Source organism: Amblyomma mixtum, chromosome 2 (assembly GCF_055824585.1).
Source record: "Amblyomma mixtum isolate Tamu chromosome 2, ASM5582458v1, whole genome shotgun sequence".
NCBI classification, from domain to species: domain Eukaryota; kingdom Metazoa; phylum Arthropoda; class Arachnida; order Ixodida; family Ixodidae; genus Amblyomma; species Amblyomma mixtum.
Genome location: NC_143013.1, coordinates 67,724,119 through 67,745,025, shown reverse-complemented (window position 1 = coordinate 67,745,025; position 20,907 = coordinate 67,724,119). Strand labels below are relative to the sequence as shown.

The window sequence follows — 20,907 nt, the reverse complement described above, 5'->3', positions numbered from 1 at the left end:
GCGGAATGTCACCCACCCAAGCAGCACTGGAAATCGGCCCAGTATTGGTAACGTATTGGCAAATAAAGGTCCTACGTATTGCCAATACGACCAGATTGGTTTATTGGTATATTGGAGTTTAACGTCCCAAAGCAACTCAGGCTGTGAGTGATGCCGTGGTGAAAGGCTCCGGAATTTCGACCACCTGGGGTTCTTACGACCAGAGTGAAATCATCTATTTGCAGTATTGGGCTGATTACCTGTGCTGTTTGGGCAGTGGTACCAGCAAGCTTCATAGCATGGGAAAACTGGGAGCATACGCAGGGGGAAAGAGTCTGAACAGGAAGAATCATGGCGAGCATGTGGCGCTCCCTTCACAATGAAATCCGACTGCGGCGCACCTTCCACACACCCATATTACGCTTCCAAATGCCGCAATCGCTTCTTCCCTTTCCTCGCCTCCGGAGAGTTGTTTGTTTTAAAAGGAAGACTCTCACGCCACGCTGACGGCTTGCGTAGAGGAGTGAGGTTGGGAACGCCCGTGTGATATCCTCAGCCAGGCACTCAGGTTCTTGGTCGCAAAAACAAAGAGAGGAAAGAAACGCTGCGAGATTCTCATAAGCAATTGGTAGCAGAGTAGCCTGATTTTTATTTTCGTTTGGTACACCTGTAACGATGAACAAACACTTCTCGTTTAACCCACCATCTCAAAGCAAACTATATATTTCGAAAGAAAAACAGCATTTTATGCATATTTGTGACATTCACGTGCTTCAAGAAATTCACCTATTTTTTATAGTGTTGCCTATATCATGCAGCATAATGATTCATGGGTTCTAAAATATCTTAATTTCTCTCATTTTATTTTTACCTTGAAGACAGTAATGCTCGACCTGAAATTTATTAGCAATAATTAATTGCCTACTGTATCATCTCTTTCCGTTAGCGTATTGAGTTATTAGTATTCGCTGTACTAGAAAACCTATACAGAGAGCAGTTTACAAGGCTGGCGTGAGTTGGGACATACAACTACAAGATGACCTTGTTCTTGTCCCAGGCTAAATATCTTATGCATGACAAGCTTAAATAGTGGCCTCAGAAGCAGTGTTCGCATGATTCAGAGAAGGATCAGACGCATATTCCAGAAGCAGCAAAAAAAAGTATCCTAGTTACCTTTCAATTCCGCATATACTTTTGCCGATTTTCACAACCTGTTGAGACCCTATGTTGAGATTAGCGCCGGTGATAGTGACGTGCGTAGTGCCGGATGCTGGGTCATAAACTGGAGTGATGCTACTGAACCCCGCCACCTGGAAAAAGAAGTTAGCAATGCCTTAAACACGTGCCAAGAACAGGCAAATACAGAACTCCTCCCCAGAATGAGTCGCTGCTGCCTTCGCATCAGTGGAACTCATCAGTCAGGGTTATGGATATTGACGTTTTGCTGATTAGCATCGCAACAATGTATTTAAAGTGCTGCAGTAATAAAAATAAAGCTGGAATGCAAATTTCATAAAAGTGGAGACAAAGAGACATGAACATCTGTCACAAGGAACAAACAGTTGGGATTGCTCAGGCATTCATCGGCTGAACGTTAAATCCCATAAAGCAAAGACCAATCTTTATCACACTTACCTTGTACTCGAAGCCAGATCTAATGGTGCGAGTTTCTACCACGTCGTATGTCTTGACCGCGCTCTTTAGCGGGTCTCTTACACTGTCGCTTACTCTTATAACAATGTCTACTTTCGAGGTGTCCCGTCCAGCTGGAGTTGTACACAACACTCTGAAAGATTGAAATGAAAACCCTGTACATGCTTTCTGTCTGAAATTCAATAAAAAAGAGTGAAAAATATCAGCAATATGCATGCCAGTGGTTAACCGGTCTCTAATAGGTAAGAAGGTAAACACTACATCTCGTATATACAGCTCACCGTATAGCTATGAAAGAGAAAAACCTTAAAACTTGTATCCTTTTCTTTCTTTACGTCACGGGCAATAGAGGAACTTTTCTGAACCTTGTCATTTACAGGGACCAACATAAACCGTCTCCTGAGGGCGTTACATATAGTACCTAGCACTCGGCCAAGAAACTTGTCGATTCCGGTTCAGGCGCAGCTTTGACCACGTTATCTTTGCTCATTATTCAACTTACGTATTGTTGCAATCCTAGGATCATGTCGATTCTATGTAAGTACAGTGGGAATAGGTCTTACAAAACGCCCGCTTTTAGCTTAAAAATATTACACCGCGATTTTATTTTATAAGGAAAAAATCCGGAAAAATGCGAGAGCTTGAGCTGCAATAAGCAGTAACTTCCTTTATGCAGATCAGCTACACGCTGCACGTATTATTGGCGATTGAGTGCACTGATGACAGATTTCGTGAGTGGCCACTTTCTGGACGTGCCGCCTTGCCGGACGCCAGACACTAAATGATGTAACACAAGCTTTGTGCACGCTTTGTGCGCATTCATACTGACCGCTTGGAGCTCCACTGTACGATGTCGCACACTTTGCCGCCAACTCGGATCTCAATGCTGCTGTGAGGTTTGTACTGCGGCGATCCGAGATTGTCGCCCTCTATTGTTAAGGGGGTGCCGCCAAATAGGGACCCATTCACGGGATGCATCTGTAACAATTGCACAAAAGGCAAGGGCTAGGCAGTTCCAGCTTATGAAACCAGAGTATTTGTTACAAGTTGTTGAAAAGCTGTCAATGAATAAGGGAGACAATTAAATAACATTTAATGTGCCGTAAATAAAGAAAACATGTACTGAAACTTGTGAACACTTTTGGTGCAGTATTAGGCACTTTGTAATGAGTGGTGAGTGAATTACTTTATTAGAAAGCGTGCTTTTCTCTTAGCCTTGGTCACTTGCCTGCTTATCCACTGTATAGAGGTTATGTCGTTGTATCCTTTCATTCGAGCACTACACATTCACAGGTAAATGCTACAGAAAATGCACCAAATTCTCTGCTATTATGATACCACAGATTACAAAGCTTGGCTGCTTTTCGAAGTAATGGCCGTACCTTTTTTAACTTGGACTACAGTCTAAATAACGTCCCGCATGTTTCAATAAGACTGACTGAAGGTCCACTGCTTTGTCTGTTCAGCTGTCATCCTGATCCAGATATTTTTTTTAGGCTTAAAATGTACCCGGAAACAGAAGCAATCCTATAATTCATAATCTTTAGTGAAGTATATTGCACTGAGATGATTGTGTGCAAAATTGTGTGCACCAGTTGCGGTGACTGCAGGGAACCACTCAAACAGTGAGGCTATTCGTTCGAGTTAACCGTTTTCATACGACCCCGCCGTAGATATGGGGAAGAAATCTACCGTAACGTGGGTGTGGTCCCGTGCGCGTCCCCATTCATAGCCCTGGCTCTCTTCCATCAGTGATCTCAGTAGCGCGGCAAGCGAGCCAGAAAGTTCTAGTAGGCTCTTAAAGACTCGTAGAAAGAGAGGCTTCTTCACACGGGTTGTAATGTACTGGAGACTCCCCATTGCAAGTAGCCCCAAAGACGCCGGCGGGTTCGTAAGTTTCTCGGCTGTTCTTGTCCTGTTAGAGCCCTCATGACTATGAGATCGCTCACCTCAGCAGCACGCGGAGAACTATTGTTTACTAGAGTAAATTGCTTGGCTAGTTTGCTCTGTTGTGTGTGCCTCTTTGTTCTTGCCCAGCGTCTGCTTCGCTGGTTCCACTATTGCGCAACCATTGTTTCGGCGGGTGCGGCACATCGATATGGCTAAGAAGCTGCGGTGCCTGCCAGCCTGGAAGTGATTCCAACATCAAGGTTGCACTAGAGTGAACGTCATCGTCACGCCGAACGAACAGACATTGCGGATCTCTTAGGGAAAGGCGCTTCGCTCCGCTACTCCTGCTTTGTGCCACCGCCGCTAAATGTGTCGAACCAGGGTAGGAAAGCGTGCCACTCTGCAAGTCAACGTGTATGGAAAGCAGACATAATATATTGTGCAACATCCCTCCTGCGAGATCTTTCGTGTAGCACCTGCTCTCGACGACGATAGAGGCTATAATTTTAACCACATAGCATTAATGTACCCGTCCCCCAGAAAACCCAGTGTCGGCATTGTGATCGAAAAATGACCGGCATGACTGTGGCATGTGGCCCCCAAAAGCAACCTAGGAGGCAGTGGGCCACCTAGTTCCCGTGACCTTGCCGAGTCATCTCAGCCTGCCCACCGGATAGTGAGCAAACTGGTCGCCGATGCAGGTGGCAGTTAATTATCTGTCGCTCGGGAAGAGCAACCTGGGCATTACAGGGCCCATTGCTAGGAACACCTGCCATCGCAGGGCAGTGGCACTTCGCTTAACCGCTGCACCACTGCGCCAGGAGGGGTATGAGGGCTGCCAGGGATCTATGAATGTAAAGTAGAGGGTCATCTTTTGCATATTTGGGAATTAACCCATTACACTCTCGCGTCATACCCGTAAGGAGAAACTTAAGTGGCCCCTCCAATATTTTGGAAGGCTTCGGAGACTAAGGTAGATGCCCCCTTCCTTCCACCCCCCCCCCCCCCCCCCCCCCATGGGAATTCGCGACTTTGGTGAGCTGTTTTAGCTGAGCGTGAAGTTTCTATTACTATAGGGCGAACTTTAGGGATTGGATTAGAATAGATTACATTAGATTACATTAGATTACATTGGATTGGGTTGCATTGGATTGAATTGGATTGTGTAACAGATGCATCGCCACAAGTCTAACCACAAGCACCACCACCAGCTACACTACCAGCTGAACCATGGCGTAGGTACGGATATTGCTTTCGCAATTACGGGGCTTAACCAAGCTAAGCCACAGCGAATTTTTCTTTTATGAAGTTATTTTATAACGTTTAGTTCCTGTGCTTTCTGTATGTCAGCCCTTCCTCGTGATCACGTGCAGGTTGCCGGCTGCGCAGTCCAGAGCCAGATCACATCAGCCTGAAGGAAGTGAGGCGAAGAAAGAAGCTTAAACAGTATTGGTACTCACCTGGGAAACCTCTATGGGGCAACGACCTAAAGAGAATTTTTCGCGATGAGGGCATTCAGCGAAGTGTGCACAATGATCTCCGCACCAGCCGCACCGAAGCGGGTCCCCACGACTTCGCATGCACTGTGAGCAGCTGCCGTATACTCTGCACGAACCAACAGGAATCTGCGCGACCTGCGCCCCGAGAGAGAATAGCAGATACACCTTAGAAGAGTTACGGAAACTGGGTTAAATATTCCGTCGAAAGTGCGTCTGGGGCTCTTCAGACGCACTTTCGACGTCAGCAGAATGTCAGCATATCAGCACTAAAAGCAGAGGCAGGATTAACATCCCTGGCTTGTAGGCGTCGTATTACTAGTATGTGCTTGTTTCACAAATTTTATTTCAGCTCACTTCGTCGTCCTCCCTACATCAATCCGCCGGCACGCATTTCCCTCCGCATTGGTCATCCCCTTCAAGTAGCCCGGCCATGTACGCGTACAACTACATTTGCATCGTCATTCTTTCCACGCTCAGCCAAAGACTGGAACAGCCTTCCACACGACATCGCCGCAATCACCTGCCCATCAACATTTGCGAACTGTTTAACTGCTACCTTTAACAGCGAATAATATTTGTATCTTACGTTTTTTCTTTGTTTATTTAATCTGATTTTTCAATGTAACCCACCCCTTATGTAATACCCCCAATCCTGGGGGCCTTTAAGGTAATAAAGTGAAGTGAAGTGAAGTGGAAGTGAATCTGATTTTTCCTGAAATGCACGTGAAACCGAAACGTAACGTTTCTTACTGGATTTCCTTCTCTGTGGAAACCTCAGTTGCGCAACAGCGTTGTTTTTTACTGTTTTTTTCGAAGAGATAGCGTGCATGAATGCATACTGGAGCAAAATTTCAGTACTGCAAGAGATGTTTAAAAAGAACACTGAGTGCGCAAGAACCAGCCGCTGCTGCGATTCAGGGAAATTATAACGCATTTTAGCGACATCCACCGCCTTTTCCCGGCCCCTGAAAAGGGGCTGAGTAAGACGGAGGAGCGAACTTTAAGGCGCCTGCAGACAGGGACTCTACTCTGTCCTGCAATCTTAAAGCATTACGATCCTAACACGGACGGGCGATGCCCGCACTGTGGGGAGACCTGTGATATCTTCCACATGGTGTGGGCATGTACTCAAAATCCCCACCTCCCCCCTTCCCCTACCCCTTCCAAAGAGGCATGGGAGACTGCCCTCGTCAACTGCTCCTCGCTTGAGTCCCAAAGGGCTCTGGTGAAACGGGCGAGAGACGGGGCATTGTCATGCGGTGTCCCGGACTAGGGACGCCGACCATGTAGCGGGGCCACTCTGTGGCTCCCAAACTCTATTTCAGTAATTAAAAGTTTTCTCCACCACCGCAAGAACAAACGCGCGTTAATGGTATCCTAGTTGAAATCAAGAGGAAGAAGTGGGCTTGGGCAGGGCATGCAATGCGAAGGCAAGATAACCGCTGGTCCTTAAGGGTAGCGGAGTGGATTCCGAGAGAAGGCAAGCGTAACAGGGGGCGTCAGAAAGTTAGGTGGGCGGATGAGATTAAGAAATTTGAGGGAATACGGTGGCCGTAACTGGCGAAGGACAGGGTTAATGGAGAAACATGGGAGAGGCCTTTGCCCTGCAGTGGGCGTAATCATGCTGATGATGATGATGATGCAGTCACCCCTTGTATTTTTCAGCCGGTGGTTCGAATTTTGATGTTTTATGGACGCCCGCTCATTGCCTCCTCAAAAGCGATTCCGACACCTTGACGCTACAACACCCACTTTAGACAGCTAGCAGGCCGCGGTTATTTAAGGCGAGCAGTCGTACAGCTGTATAGCATAAAACCTATGTTTGGGGGCTGCGGAATTCATTACACCATGGATAATTATGTCTCTGCAGATAGGGACACTTTACATAAATTAAAAGAAAAAAACTAAAGGGGCTGACCGCTATGAACAATAGAGTTTTTAAATATTGTCAGGAGAGAAAGCTGGCGCCACTGTGAATGCGAGTTTCTTAAAGAGCACTTCATCCACCGCTGGAATGCCGGTAAGACAAGGTTTCTTACTTAGCTTTGCTGTTGTTTGCTCCAAAACACTACTGAGACTGCAGAAATTCAAGTTTTCTCAAAAAACGGATGGCAAGAAAACTTTGTTATACGATAAAAATGTATAGCAAGATCTGTTAACTGTAATTTGGAATAAATGAGCACCAAAGCAGATAGGTGTAAACGAGCACCGAATTTGTGCACTGTGAGAGAGTGTCCTGTCTTCATATCACCGAACATAGCTAACAGTTGAAACCATTTTTGAGGCAAACGCTTCGCTATGCTATCTGCGGAGCCTTTCGCCGGGTCGGGCGCAGGGCCACATATGCTATCTGCGGAGCCTTTCACTGGATCGGGCGCAAGGCCACATCTGCGCATGTTCCGTCTCCATCGCAAGCGATTGCGCTGAGCCACAGGTGTTCGCCTCGCGCTGTCACTTCGCCGCTGCGCCGGTCTCCTCCGCGTAGCCGCGCGTGACGTCACTACTAAGCTACGTTATCATTCACCTATGCGCCTCACTGCGCTTGGGCTACTACTCTGACCATAGAAGTGTCTTCGTAGCGATTACCAGCGAAACCAATGCTGTTGAACAAAACAACTTTACCATGTGTAACCATGTGTGAGAAGCTTTCGCGTACACACTAGGTTCAACCAAGCTAAACCATCAGCAATTTTTTTTGTTGCATTCACAAATATTCTTTCCAAAAAAACTGTTGCGCTTAAAATAGCCCCCTTTAGGAGGTTCAATTTTGCTTTATGAAAAAAAAAGGAAAGGTTCGCGCCATGAGAAACTTGCCCGAACCCTCATCCCAGTATGAGAAACGTGTTTGCGGTCGCAGTGTCCCGGTATTTATCATGTCCTGTCGATTGACACGCGGATTTTTAAAAGAGAAACATGAAATGGGCAGGAAACCTATGGTACGAGGGCTGTGTCTATGCTGACAATTGCGGCATGCGGCAATTTTCATTAATAATTCACGAAGTGAAAGTCGCTTCTCCGCGAAATGCACAGCCACTGCCGAACTTCGAAATCAAGAAAATTCAATCATCGACGAGAGCTGTTAATATAAATAGCGCTTGGCAAAATTATTTACCCTTCCATCGGATAAATGTCTTCGACACTCCCGACGAGAGGTGTGCAGAGTAGTCACTATAGCAGGCTGCTTGGTTTTAAGTTATCAATAAACCTTTCTCCTTCTTTCAGCTTTCGATACCCAGGTTCGCTGAGTTGGTATAAAGAACATTCGCATTTTTTTTTTTTCGAAAAGAGACAACTCTACGAAGTTTTCCCAGCAGCTGCCATTATTTATGACGTAATCAATGAAAAGTTTCGTCAACGTCACTAGTTCCTCACTGAAGTGCGCGCCAAAGCGAAACAAAAGATTATTTCCATTTCTCGATCATACAATCAGAAATGCAAGAGAGGCGGGTAAGCTCATGCGCAACTTACTTCACTTCAAAAGATCGTTGCTCTTCACAGTGAAAGCAGATTACATGTGTGAATTTTACCACGAAGAAGCACAGTTACTCTACTTGCTCATTCTTTACTTTGTCAGTGTCCGTTGCAGTGCAGTTATTGCAGCCTTCGGATACTGCGAATCTGAAATGAACTGCGTTCGTAGCTCGAGAACTACAACACCACCGAGAGCACAAATATGAACGAAAACGAAACTCAACCAAAACTCCAATCAATAGAACAATCGACAAGCCACCAGATGTCAGCAGGAAGCCACGTATTCCCGGCTTGCCTAGAGCGTCATAGGTGGATGAAGGGTAGCACAACCAACTTTCCCTATGATTACAATTTAGAAAATGTATGGTACGAGCTTTCTGAGTCGAGCCATACGGAACAATCAGGAGTACAGAACATGCCGGTTAGGCAGTCGTGGGGAAGCAGTATCGCATACTTAGTGCACAATGACAGCCATAGTCAAAACAATATTACGAAGGATGTTAAGGACTCGAGATAGCGAGCGAAGTCGAGATAGAGAAATAGTCGTTGCGGTTCAGTCGAAGCGGCAGTCAACCGCTCTTCACCGAATTGACCAAACAAGTTGGAAGGATGGCATTCTAGCGCTGTCACTGCAAATACATCGCGTAAAGACAGTGTGCTTGATGCGTCTACTGAAGGCTTTGGAAGGAACAGGGCTAGTTCAACGGAATCCACGCTCAATTAAAATCGCTTCAGAACAAAGAAAATAAACGCAAAAAACAACGTAACAGCAAAGCTTTCTAGCATAGGGCAACGGGTTCAAGGAAACATTTGATTTCTGTTTGCTTAAAGTTCAATAAATTTGAAGAGCGTTCTGTTCTTTTGAGGTGGAAGAACGATCGTTTCAAGAAAGCAGTAAAGAAGGGACAATGAGAGCAGCGAATTCTAAGTATGGCAACCTGTGAAGGATCATGAGTGCAAAAACTTGGGGGTTACCTTTTCACCAATCAAAAAGTAGCCATATGTTCTGTTGTCGTCAATCGCTGTGCTCCGCTGTATTCCCGTTTTCCCGAGATTGGAAAGGTTCAGCGATACCAGATAATGGGCCGTGTCGTTTAGTAACAAAACCTGCAAAATTGATTGGAAAGAAAGTCACGCATTATACGTGGAATGCGTATGCCTGCAAAACTGCTGACAGTAAGCGCGTTGTTTTTTTAAGGCGAAAGCCTTTAATGCCTCATCGTTGTATACAGAAGGTTGTCAGCGGAGGTGTCACGTTTTTTCTGGGCAGACCAGAAAAAGAACTCTTTGTGAACGATGGGATTCGATCCACCATCCATCCGTTCCGCAGCCGAGCGTGCTAATGGCTACGCCACTTCCTGCCAACGCATATGTAGTTCTCCTTGTATAGGACGCCGGAGAGTGTTTGCAGAAAGGCGCCGAATCAGACGTGCTTCCCAAACGCCCTCCAGTGTCTCCAGCATTTAAGATTCACAAACAATTGCGTACTTAATTAACATCTTAACCACACATCAGTGACACAAGCAGGAACACCGCGCTAAAGGCTTTCGCCTCAGAGCACTTTAAGTCAGCAAAGTGCCCCCTATAAATTTTTTTCGGTGCATACTTTGAGGAATAACGAGGAGGAATGCTGGGATGATCCAACTAATATTTTTCTTGAAAGGTTTAAAAAAAGCTCGCTCTTTTGAAGACCACACTGGTTTCTCCGACCACATAGTATGCACATAAACTATTTGAAAACAAAAATGCACTCTTTGGGAGCACAGTCTAGGAATAATTAGCAGAGCAGCGCAGATAGCAATGTGTAATAGGTCCTTCCTTTGCTACGTAATACTGTATAATGATGCTGCAATATTTTAAACTTCATGCGCTCATTATTACAGGAAAAACCTGCTCAGCATTGTTCTTTGGTATCACTTTGCAACCGCCTCCACACTCCCCTTTCGAATGTTCTCTGCATGAGCCTTGAGGGGACTTGAAGTAAAACAATAAATAGATAATTTATCATGCTTTCTGTTATCACCATTAAGCAGGAAACCTGTGTCTTCGTAGTTTTAAAATATTATCGGCTCTGTAAGAAAACATGCTCGATGATAGCCTTGGTTGTTAGTCCCGTCCAGTGACTGAGAACCTTCATAATGTTCATCGGGGATTTTTTGATCATTTGGCGAAATTGAAAGCGAAACCTCTAGAACAGAGCGATCATAGTCAAATACAGAAATGTAACATATATTAACAGATACCCTATCCATATTTAGATAATCCAAGGCATACAAAGTACTCCATCAAAGTGCCATTTTAAGTTGTTTCATTATTTTGAGCTGACATACAGAAATCAGTGTGCAAGAACAGTACACCTTTCCGGCCTTTTGATATTGGTGCCCAAAACTAAAACTATAAAGAAGGTAAGCGGCGAATAAAAAAAAATCTTTTTGGGGCAAAGTTCCTATACCTGTTGATGGAAGCTGGTATTTTCCGCGGGCAAGTCAATGAACTACGCTTTGGCCTTGGTTCACAGTATTAGGATTAAGACGCTACTTCGGACTGATTAGAAGACCTTGACAGTCAAGGTAACGTTAGAAAAAGTGGCAAAACAATTTTGTGTTTCTTACGCATCGCCGAAGCTTCGGGAACATACGATATACATAACCGCACAAGTGACAGTATTAAATCTACGAAATATAATAATTCCATGCGAAAACTTATCCGTCTGAAAGAATTTAACATCTGCTGTGTTCAAAAATTACCTCCAACGCTATGCCGACAGTTCAGCTGCTAAGGTTAACTCAGCACAGCGATGGTGTAAGCCGATAAGCCTAACTCTCGGCATGTACTAAACACTGTCCACGAGTTGATTCAGATAGTCCAAAGACAACTGCGTTATAATACCTGGGGGCTTTAGCTAAGCGCGCCGGCGAGCAGAATAATTCATAACTAGAACAGACACCAAACAAAGGACAGATGTTATTTTATTGAGCAGAGAGACCTCCTGGCTCGTGTCGCATGATTAGTATCGCTTCGTCATCTTCTAGCCGTTACGGAGCCAGTGGTGCAACAAGCAGCTCCTAATGTGATGCCCCACCACATACCAAACCACACAGGCCACTAACGATTTCCAGTATGATGCGCATAACTTTACGACGGCCAAAATCCCGCACTTCGGCCGCAACTGTGGCTCAGTGTTTATGGCGGTTGGCTGCTGACCCGAACGACGCAGGCTCGATCCCGGCCGCAGGGAACGAATTTAAAGAGAGGCTAAATTCTAGAGGCCCGGGTACTGTGCGATGTCAGTGCAAGTTAAGGAACCCCAGGTGGTCAGTATTTCCAGAGCCCTTCACTACGGCACCCCTCATGCACTAAGTCGCTTTGGGACATTAAACCTTCATAAACCAAACCCTCCCACGATCCAACCACTCAGCCCCAGCCCGTCTCTTCTCAGGCCGCCGGGGTGGCTCAATGGTTGTGGTGCTCGGATGCTGACCCGAAAGACACAGGTTCAATCCCGGCCTTGGCGATCGAATTTCGGTGGAGGCGAAATTCTAGTGGCCCGTGTGCTGTGCGATGTCGGTGCACGTTAAAGAACCCCAGGTGGTTGAAATTTCCGGAGCCCTTCACTACGGCGTCTCTCACAGCCTGGGTCGTTTTGGGACGATAAACCTCGTAAGCCAACCTCCCATCTCTTTACAATGTCTTTACCTTTCAGCTTCCTCTCAATATTCTCCCACACGAAGTCTTTTTCAAGCTGAGTTGTGCTGATCCACATTCAAAAGCCCCGCCCAAGGCTATGGCTACTCTAGCTAGCCCCATAAACCACGTGCTTAATACCATCATACCTCCTCATAGGCAAAGCCTGTCAATACACCTGCTTATTTTAATGATCTGTACCTGGTGCGTTCAATGAAGTTTCTTCACTTACGCCATGGCGTTCTGTGGATATAATAACAGCTAATCATAAAATGTAGGGTTTATATAGCTTCAACAAAATAAACATCGCTCACAAAGATGTGTACAGAGAAACAGTGCCCCGGCTCGATGTTTTTCCCCCCTTTTCGACATCTCTCATACACAGAAATTTCGCATAAACTCACAGTTGGTGCGGCAGCCGCGCCGATTCTAAAAGAGATCATATTGTACCCACCTTGTGAAGGGAGCCCTGCTTGTCGCCCACCCATACAACGGTGGCGCCATTTTGCTGCATAACCGTGAGTGAAGTAGCCAATTTTCGCGCCAAAGACATCTGCGTCCACCCATTTAACGGAACCAAGCTTTCAATGTAGCTGTTTTTGCCAGGTGTGCAAGAGATGTCCCCTTCGGGTTCCTGAAAAATTATCAGAAAAATGCGTCAGATATACGTCGCGCCTGCCTTACGACAGCGTCTCTTCTGCACTAGTTCGGAAGTTTCTTCTATCAACTACGTGTATCGAAAATAAGTGAACAATTCAAACTTTTCTTGCACTGTATGTGTATATTGCGGTATTAATTTACTCCTAGCAGTGCTCCTCGAGAAACTAAAGGTATCGATGGGATGTCGTAGGGCTTAGTGAGGTGAGGGTAGATGTGTGGTATGCAGTACTGAGGGGCGGGCATGTACTGCGCTATCGTGGATTAGCGGTCAGACGAGAACAAGGTGACGATCAGGAGATTGCTGGCAATATAGAGAAGCTCTGTAGTATCAATGATCTTGGAAAGCAAAGGAAAGCCTCATAACTGCCCCCTTGGAACAGTGGACACCTCAGTCGTGCTTTAAGCTATACGTGGCGGTAGTGATAGATTTTCGCTGCGTGCGTTGGCATTGACAACGTTGTGCCATTTTAAGGAAAGGAAGTGCGCATAACTGGCTCCCTGGGTCTGTGGTCGCCAGAATCGCGCTTATAGGTACGTAGGGTGATGAGAGAGAGATGTGGGCTGCAGGCATTGACAACGTTGTGCCAGAAACGTGGCGCTTACACTCCGCACAGCGTTTACACTCCGATCATTTTAAGGAAAAGAAGCACTTATGCGGCAGCCCGTTCCTCTCGCTCACTTTCAAAGCCTACAGCGCAACACACGCGGAGGAGATTGCCATTGCTCTTGCTCTCACTACTCCCAAGTCGAAACACATCATCACCGACTCGCGAGGGGCCTGTCGGAACTACGAGTTGGGCTGGGCTCCCCCGCTTGCCTGGCGCATACTGGAATATAGCTGTCGATCTGAAGATCCAACTCCACGCAACCTGATTTGGGCCCCCGGTCACCAGGGACTCCAGGGAAACGAACAGGCCGATCAGGCCGCCCGCGCACTCTCTCCCCGGGCTCTCTCCCTGTCCTTGGAAGGGTACTCCCAATCAGACAATCTGGCCATTACATTCGAACAAATCACCGATTACTACAAGGAGGAGCACCGGCGCTACCCGGCCCCTTGTAAGGGTCTGGATCGCGCTGACGAGCGCCTCCTCATCAAAATTCTTACTAACACTGTACTGTGTCCGGCGGTGCTTAAACATTTCAATACATCCTTTGATGGCGCGTGCCAGTTCTGTGGGGAGGTGGCTGACACCTTCCACATGGTTTGGGCGTGTCAGTCAAACCCATCTATCCCCCCCAACCCCAACCCCACCAGAGAGGACTGGGAGGCGGCCCTGCTCGGCTGTCAGGACCTAAAGACCCAAAAGGCCTTGGTTCACCGGACGCGGGCGGCGTTGCTTGCCAATGGGGCCCCGGAATAGGAGCTCCACCTAGTATTGTTAGGGGAAAGGGCCAATAGGGCCTACCCCAATCACCTCTCTGTAAATATTTATTGCATTATAAATGTTTTTCACCACCACCGCTCGTAACGCCTTGCACCGCTGTGACAACCTCTTGAAATACTTGCACAGACCTCGTCTTTGGTGGTGGTGAAAAACATTTATAATGCAATAAATATTTACAGAGAGGTGATTGGGGTAGGCCCTATTGGCCCTTTCCCCTAACAATACTAGGTGGAGCCCCTATTCCGGGGCCCCATTGGCAAGCAACGCCGCCCGCGTCCGGTGAACCAAGGCCTTTTGGGTCTTTAGGTCCTGACAGCCGAGCAGGGCCGCCTCCCAGTCCTCTCTGGTGGGGTTGGGGTTGGGGGGATAGATGGGTTTGATTGACACGCCCAAACCATGTGGAAGGTGTCAGCCACCTCCCCACAGAACTGGCACGTGCCATCAAAGGATGCGTTGAAATGTTTAAGCACCGCCGGGCACAGTACAGTGTTAGTAAGAATTTTGATGAGGAGGCGCTCGTCAGCGCGATCCAGTCCCTTACAAGGGGCCGGGTAGCGCCGGTGCTCCTCCTTGTAGTAATCGGTGATGTCTTTGAGAACCAAGCATTGGCGCAACAAGTCGAGCATATATCCATCTATTTCTCCGACCTCTAAGCTTCCTTCATGACAAGACCTGTTAGTGGACTGTTTCTTGAAGAAGAAAAAATGGGTGAAAAATAACAATTTGTCTGCAATTGTACATACGTGTCTTGCTCGAATTCTTTGCCTCAATATATCGAAAAGCTGGAACAGCTGATGAGCTGCGCTCAAATTTCGCAGTAGGAAGAAACGCAATTGTCGGCAATTTCTTTTCTCACTATTGGCTACAATTGTGAGTTTCCAAATTTTAGACACCTTATTCAGTGTGTCCCTGATGATAAGCGCTTTATTACACAAACCGATAAGGGTAGCCAAAATTAATTATTTAGCTCTCCATTTAGCTCATCCCTTGAATGCACAATATTGATAATTATGGTGCTTGGATGCTGGCCCGAAAGATGCGGGTGCGATCCCCGCCGCGGCGGTCGCATTTCGATGGAGGCGAAATGCTATAGGACCGTGTACTCTGCGATGTCAAGAACCCTAGGCAGTCGAGATGATCCGGAGCCCTCCATTACAGCGTCGCTTATAGCCGGAGCTGCTTTGGGATCTTAAAGCCTAAAATACCAATCAAAGGCCTCGTTGCGCTATTTTAAAATATGCTATGTTATGGTACGGTTTGATATGATGTGATATGTGCTAGGATATAGCGTACCATGGCATTTTGTGGTACGCCTGGGTATGGTGTTCATACTGGTGAACAGCGAAAAAAGGCGGGACAACGACAAGACAAGCGCTGTTCCCGCCTTTTTGCGCTGTTCACCAGTATGAATGCATACCAACTCGCCCAGATCTCAGCTTTACTAAATGGGTATGGTGTGTTTTACGTCCCAAAGCTGCTCATGATCTTTCAGACACACCGCAGTGGAGGGCACTGGGTCACGTTCGAATAACTGAGATCTAAACGCTCACTGACATCACACAGCGCTCGTTTACACCAGCGTTTTTGCATATTTCTCCACTGAATTTCACCGCCGCGACCAGAATTTGATCGCGCGTCTTTGTACTCAGCACGTCAACTCCTTAGCCACTAAGCAACGGCGGTGGATGCTACACTGCTACCTGGGCACATATGCAATCGCCATATGAGACTACTAAGGCATTACAACGAACATAGAGCACTGCATTTTAGCCACACTGCTCCATTCAGACGCCTCTTTCTACGAGCGTGGAAGCATTTTTGTTTTCCTCGTATTGAGGGAATAATTACTCTTTGATATCCACCCAAGCGCAGTCATATGGCCGCAAAGGAAATCTTGCGTGGATATCAGTGTGTAATTACGGCCTTATTACAAATATACTCTACGTAGGGGATTCCCCTTAACATTTGGCCAACACTTCTATTTACTTTTGCTATCACAAAATCGCAAATTAAACAGCCAGTGGCAGAGGCTTGAGATATTAGACGTTACATAGCTACCTGAACCTCTAGTTTTGAAAGCCAGAGTTATTATAGAGTAGGATTAAATCTACTCACGGCAGGTTTGCAAGCCAGATCAGAGGGATTTTTGTGGTAGAGAGGTGACAAAATCGCGCTTGACTTTCCCATACTGCATCTTGCGACAACATTCGTGAACGCATTCTCGACGCTTGCCATGTCGAAGAAGCATAATACAGAACTTGAGTACGAATTCCACACTCTTCTTTCGCTTGTGAAAGCCACGGCGAGAACTCTACTGCTGGCGTTGCTTTCGACCCCTGGCGGTCCCACAGACGCGCTGGTTGCAATGAGATATGATCGATCACGGGGACATTGAATGGGCATCTCCATGTAAGTACGGAAGGACTTGTCACTCTCGCAGACACGAGCCAGCCACGTTCTGATGACTCCCCGGGATTTGGCGTCTCTACGTACAGTGACGAAATAGGCGAAACCATTGTGACTGAAGCCGTATAAGTAAAATATTCGGTGGGAAGTCTTCAGCCGCTCAACTACGTCCACGAAAGATGTCTTTGTGCCATTGGAAGATAAGATGCTGAAGAATCCTGAAGAATTCAGCATCCTGGCGGACACGGCATAGGGCTGGAACCCAAGAGGACGGCCGTCATAGGCTGACGCGGAGAAAAGAACATTCTCGTTCATTCCGGTTCCAAAGAAGGCAACGGTGCTTTGCTTCGAAGCCACGTAGTTGTCTTTGAGTCGCCTGTTCATATTTGTTGTTAGGTTCAAGTCATGTTGGAGGTCATGGATTGAGCAGATGCCTTGTGATGTAGTTCCGCAAGCCAGTAGAATGGGATCGGAGCCCACCTGTAGAAGAACCCTATTGTAGGTATCCTCTGTCGTTCTGTTCCTATCGTGATCACATTCTACTGGGTACGGTGGGCACAACACACTGTCTATTACGGGACCCGTTTTGTAAATGGCCTTGGTCGACAAATCGTTCGCCGAGAGCATGTAGAGAGCGTTTCGTCCACCCACAATGAGGATAGCGCCTCCATTGTGAGGAAGGTTAACGTAGAGGAGATTTTGTGCAGGTCCTTCGGGAGACCGGAAGGTCTTGATGACAAAGCTTTTTTCAGATGACAGTTTCCCTGAAAACGTCAACACTAGCACGAATGCTACTGAAAATTGCATCATGCTGTTCTTGCGCTGATACTTGTCACGGTTCAATGCTTTCCGTTTTCACCGCACTCATAATCCAACGATGGCACCCGGAGAAGACGCATCAGCTCCTGGAAGAAGTGCGGGACATGCAAATGAAGGCTGGAACAGATTATTGGTGATTACACGAGCAGGAAAATGCACGCATAATCTTATGGGCAGGTTTTTGTTCTCAGAATACAGAACTGTTGCTTAGCGTAACTCGCAATTGTTTTGGTTATTTTGCCTACGGCACCTTCTCCAAAATAGACAACGCAGGGGTGTCACTTAAAAACAATAATTGAGGATTGAATGTGTTTTTCAATTCGTTTTTACGTGCAATAAATGAAACACATATTTGACCTATTGGACCGTGAAGCAGTCCTTAAGAAGAAAACATTACGAACAGTTTGAGCGGACGTTGAATCAAGATGTTGCCTTTAACGTTTGCCTGGCAGTAAAGGCTAAAGTACAGTCGCGATCAGAATGACGTGCAACGCTCTGGCGACCACCTTCTCCTGGTTGGCGTTCGATAGAAAATGAATACGCTGCGCTGCACAGTACCACGCACGTAAACATGCTGCTCGGCTCATATTTACGCAACATTGCAGCAGCGCCCAACTCGCATTGGTTCGGGACATCAGCTTGTACCACCTGATGCGTGTTTCAAGTCATACTGTGCACAAAAGTACGTCTATCTTTTTCCTCTGTGAAGAGTGTTGTTCATAATAGCGTCCTAGTTTGGAAGGTTCTTTTTCATGCTAGTGTTATTGATGTGTTATTTCAAAATTTATTACCATGTGTAGCATACAACAGCAGTTTACAGCCTTTCTTGTGTCCTTATTTACTCTAACTGCACCTTCAATGCACATAAAGGGGCAGTCTACTTATTTTATTGACAAATTTTTTTTAGGGGTGGGGGGGGGGGGGGGAGGGGAGAATCGAAAGCCTTATTCCGAATTAAAAAATATCCGGTTATGACGCTCGGAAATTCAGGAGTCAAATTAAAAGGTAGTTTTTCTGATATGTTAATGTCGCTTTTTAATCGTGGACGCCGTCTGGAAACCATGGCTTTTTGGACGCAAAATACAGTGAGTGAACTGACATTATGCAAATAAATGAGCACGAGGACTGCCAGGTCACGTAGGTGGCGTGCAATGACAATGCTGAGCCTGAAAGTTAAATAAAAATGCTTTCAGGATTTATTGAAACTACAGTTGAGCGTACTAAGGAGGTTTTAAGAATACTTTACAAAGAGTAATTCGGGTGGTATCGATCACAGATGCTAGAAAACACCTTCCCCGCAGCAAAATAGCCGACAGCAGTGCCGTAGCAAGTATAACAGCGGCGTCAGTTGTGTGATTTTTACAGTTACCGTTGTTTGGTGCAAAATGTTTTTCGAAAACGTTATAAAAGGCAATCAAAAGAAGCTAAAAGAAAAAAGAAGCTGTAATGTTTTCAACGACCGACTATTAGGCTGTCTTCAGCTGATATAGACAAAAACTACCTGCCTGACTATGGCGCATAGTCAAGAAATGTAGTATATTCGCACCAAGAGACTTGCAAGTTATCTGCAAGGAGAGAACACAGCGTGGCGCTACCATCCGCTTAGATCTGACTTACTTTGCAAACTTAAAATATCAATTGCTGCCTAAGTAATGAGTTCAGCCCTCGTTATTGACACATTCTGGTGAAGTCAGCAAGAATAAGCCAATACTTTTATACTCTTCTCCGACAGTGGAATGCATTTTAATTGTTGTCCATTTAGTTTTCAAAGAAACTCTCAGCAAAAAAAGTGGCATGAATCAAAAGGCCGGGTCATTGGTGAAGAGAAAAGAGAACAAAAATCTTTTTGCGTGAATTGCGCGCATTAGAGTTGGCGGCAAGTGTACAGATTAATGCTAGAAGGCGGTGGACCTTAGGGAAGAGCTAAAGCATTGTGTTATGGTGCGGGCAGCATGCCAAAATGTACGTTCTTTTTTTATTATTATGCAAAATGCGGGTAATATTTACGTAATGATAGTACTTTTCTCCTTACCCTTGAGCCTCGTCTCCATGTCCAGCTGTGACAACTCGATGTGTCCAGCGCAGAGCGACGGCGTTTCCGCTTCTTCGCTCCAAGACGATCTATACGACAACGTTCACCGTGGAACAACGCATGTGCAGACAGATTGCACCGAACCCGTGCTTCGTGACGAACAAAAAATAACCGATCAAGAGCGCGTTCTTTATCCGAAGGGCTGCACTCTAGTGGCGTATATATTCTCAGCGACGCCTCAGATGCGAGACGCGGAACATGTGACTTTTCCTGCTTTCAACTCCGTTCGAAGACGCGATTGCGAGAGTCGATGGGTGAAAGGATGCGATACGTACTGCTATCCGTTTAAACATTAAACGAATTCATGTTCCGACTTTTCGCCGGTTGCAGACATGGATCTTAAGTTAGCTGCCATTGCCAGCTTTCTCTGTTCCGCTTTCGCTCGATGGTTTGTCGTGTCGGCACCCAGCGCGCTTGCTGTTTCTGTTGAACTTCGACGGTTACGTAATCGTCTGTTTGCATGGCCATTCTACAATGCGCGCTAACTTGCTTTAAATCATTCGTCGCATAACTGGAGCTTTCTTTTATGATAAGCATTTGACTGCTGTGCCGGTGCTCAAAAAAATTAAAAAAAAAAGAAATAGAAGCGAGAATTCTAAACCGGATATTCGGTATTGTTTCTCCCCAATATGCCAGGCTGCACGCGCATTCTCCGATAAAGAACGACGGGATTATACTTTACTTAAATAATCCCAGGTGAATGCATTCGAAAACAATGAAACTAAGAACTGAGGGCTTCCAGACCACCGAAGGTCCAGAAAATTAGGCAGCGTTTAACCATTGTTTATACTCAAAAGGTCTAGTGATAGCATATTTACAATGGGCCGAGTCAAATTTGGGGGTCGCAGTCGGGTAAGGCATGCTTAGTTATGGCTGGACATCGTTTATGGCCGAAATCGGCCAAGGTCAAATTTTGGGGCAGGGCTGGGCCAAATTTTACAATTACGGAAGGTAAAGAGATTGTTTACTACATTCGAATCAGTGCGAAAGCACGGATTTGTGCTAAGTAGAAGACGACGATGAGCGAACAGTACCGCTGGACAGAGCAGACGGAAGTTAATGAAGACACTCTGCAATGGACGGCGCGAGTGAGTGGTGCAGTTTAACATTAGGTGTGTTCGGCTGCGGCGGTAGCCTAGTGGCCTCGCGGAGCGTCCTGGGAAGCTGATCTGTTCTCGCCGCTGAGGGTTGAACTCTCAGTCGTGGATGTGACTAGTTTCTCTGTCTTTTTTCTGTCTAGGGGCATTTTGACCTTGGCCAGGCTACAGTGAACTAGAAGTATTGGGTAGTGGAAAAAGCGGCGGCCGCGGCGCGAAGCATATTGTGTAGAAGCTCGCCAGGTGGCGCGCGCGCTCACTTCCCGAGCACA

General features: G+C 46.3%; 1 protein-coding gene across 1 annotated transcript in view; it reads right to left on the bottom strand.

Moving 5' to 3' along the window:
• LOC149359637 (hepatocyte growth factor receptor-like) overlaps positions 1–19,928 on the bottom strand; it is a 41,553-nt gene extending 21,625 nt beyond the window's left edge. Inside the window, exons 1-8 of the mRNA XM_089571784.1 lie at positions 19,479–19,928; positions 16,338–17,532; positions 12,631–12,823; positions 9,468–9,599; positions 4,983–5,156; positions 2,462–2,610; positions 1,615–1,765; positions 1,153–1,289 (exon numbers count right to left, since the gene is read on the bottom strand). Of these exons, the coding sequence (XP_089427910.1) occupies positions 1,153–1,289; positions 1,615–1,765; positions 2,462–2,610; positions 4,983–5,156; positions 9,468–9,599; positions 12,631–12,823; positions 16,338–17,437 (2,036 nt within the window). The 5' untranslated portion in view covers positions 17,438–17,532; positions 19,479–19,928. The remainder of the gene's footprint in view (positions 1–1,152; positions 1,290–1,614; positions 1,766–2,461; positions 2,611–4,982; positions 5,157–9,467; positions 9,600–12,630; positions 12,824–16,337; positions 17,533–19,478) is intronic.
• Between the last annotated feature and the right edge of the window lie 979 nt (positions 19,929–20,907).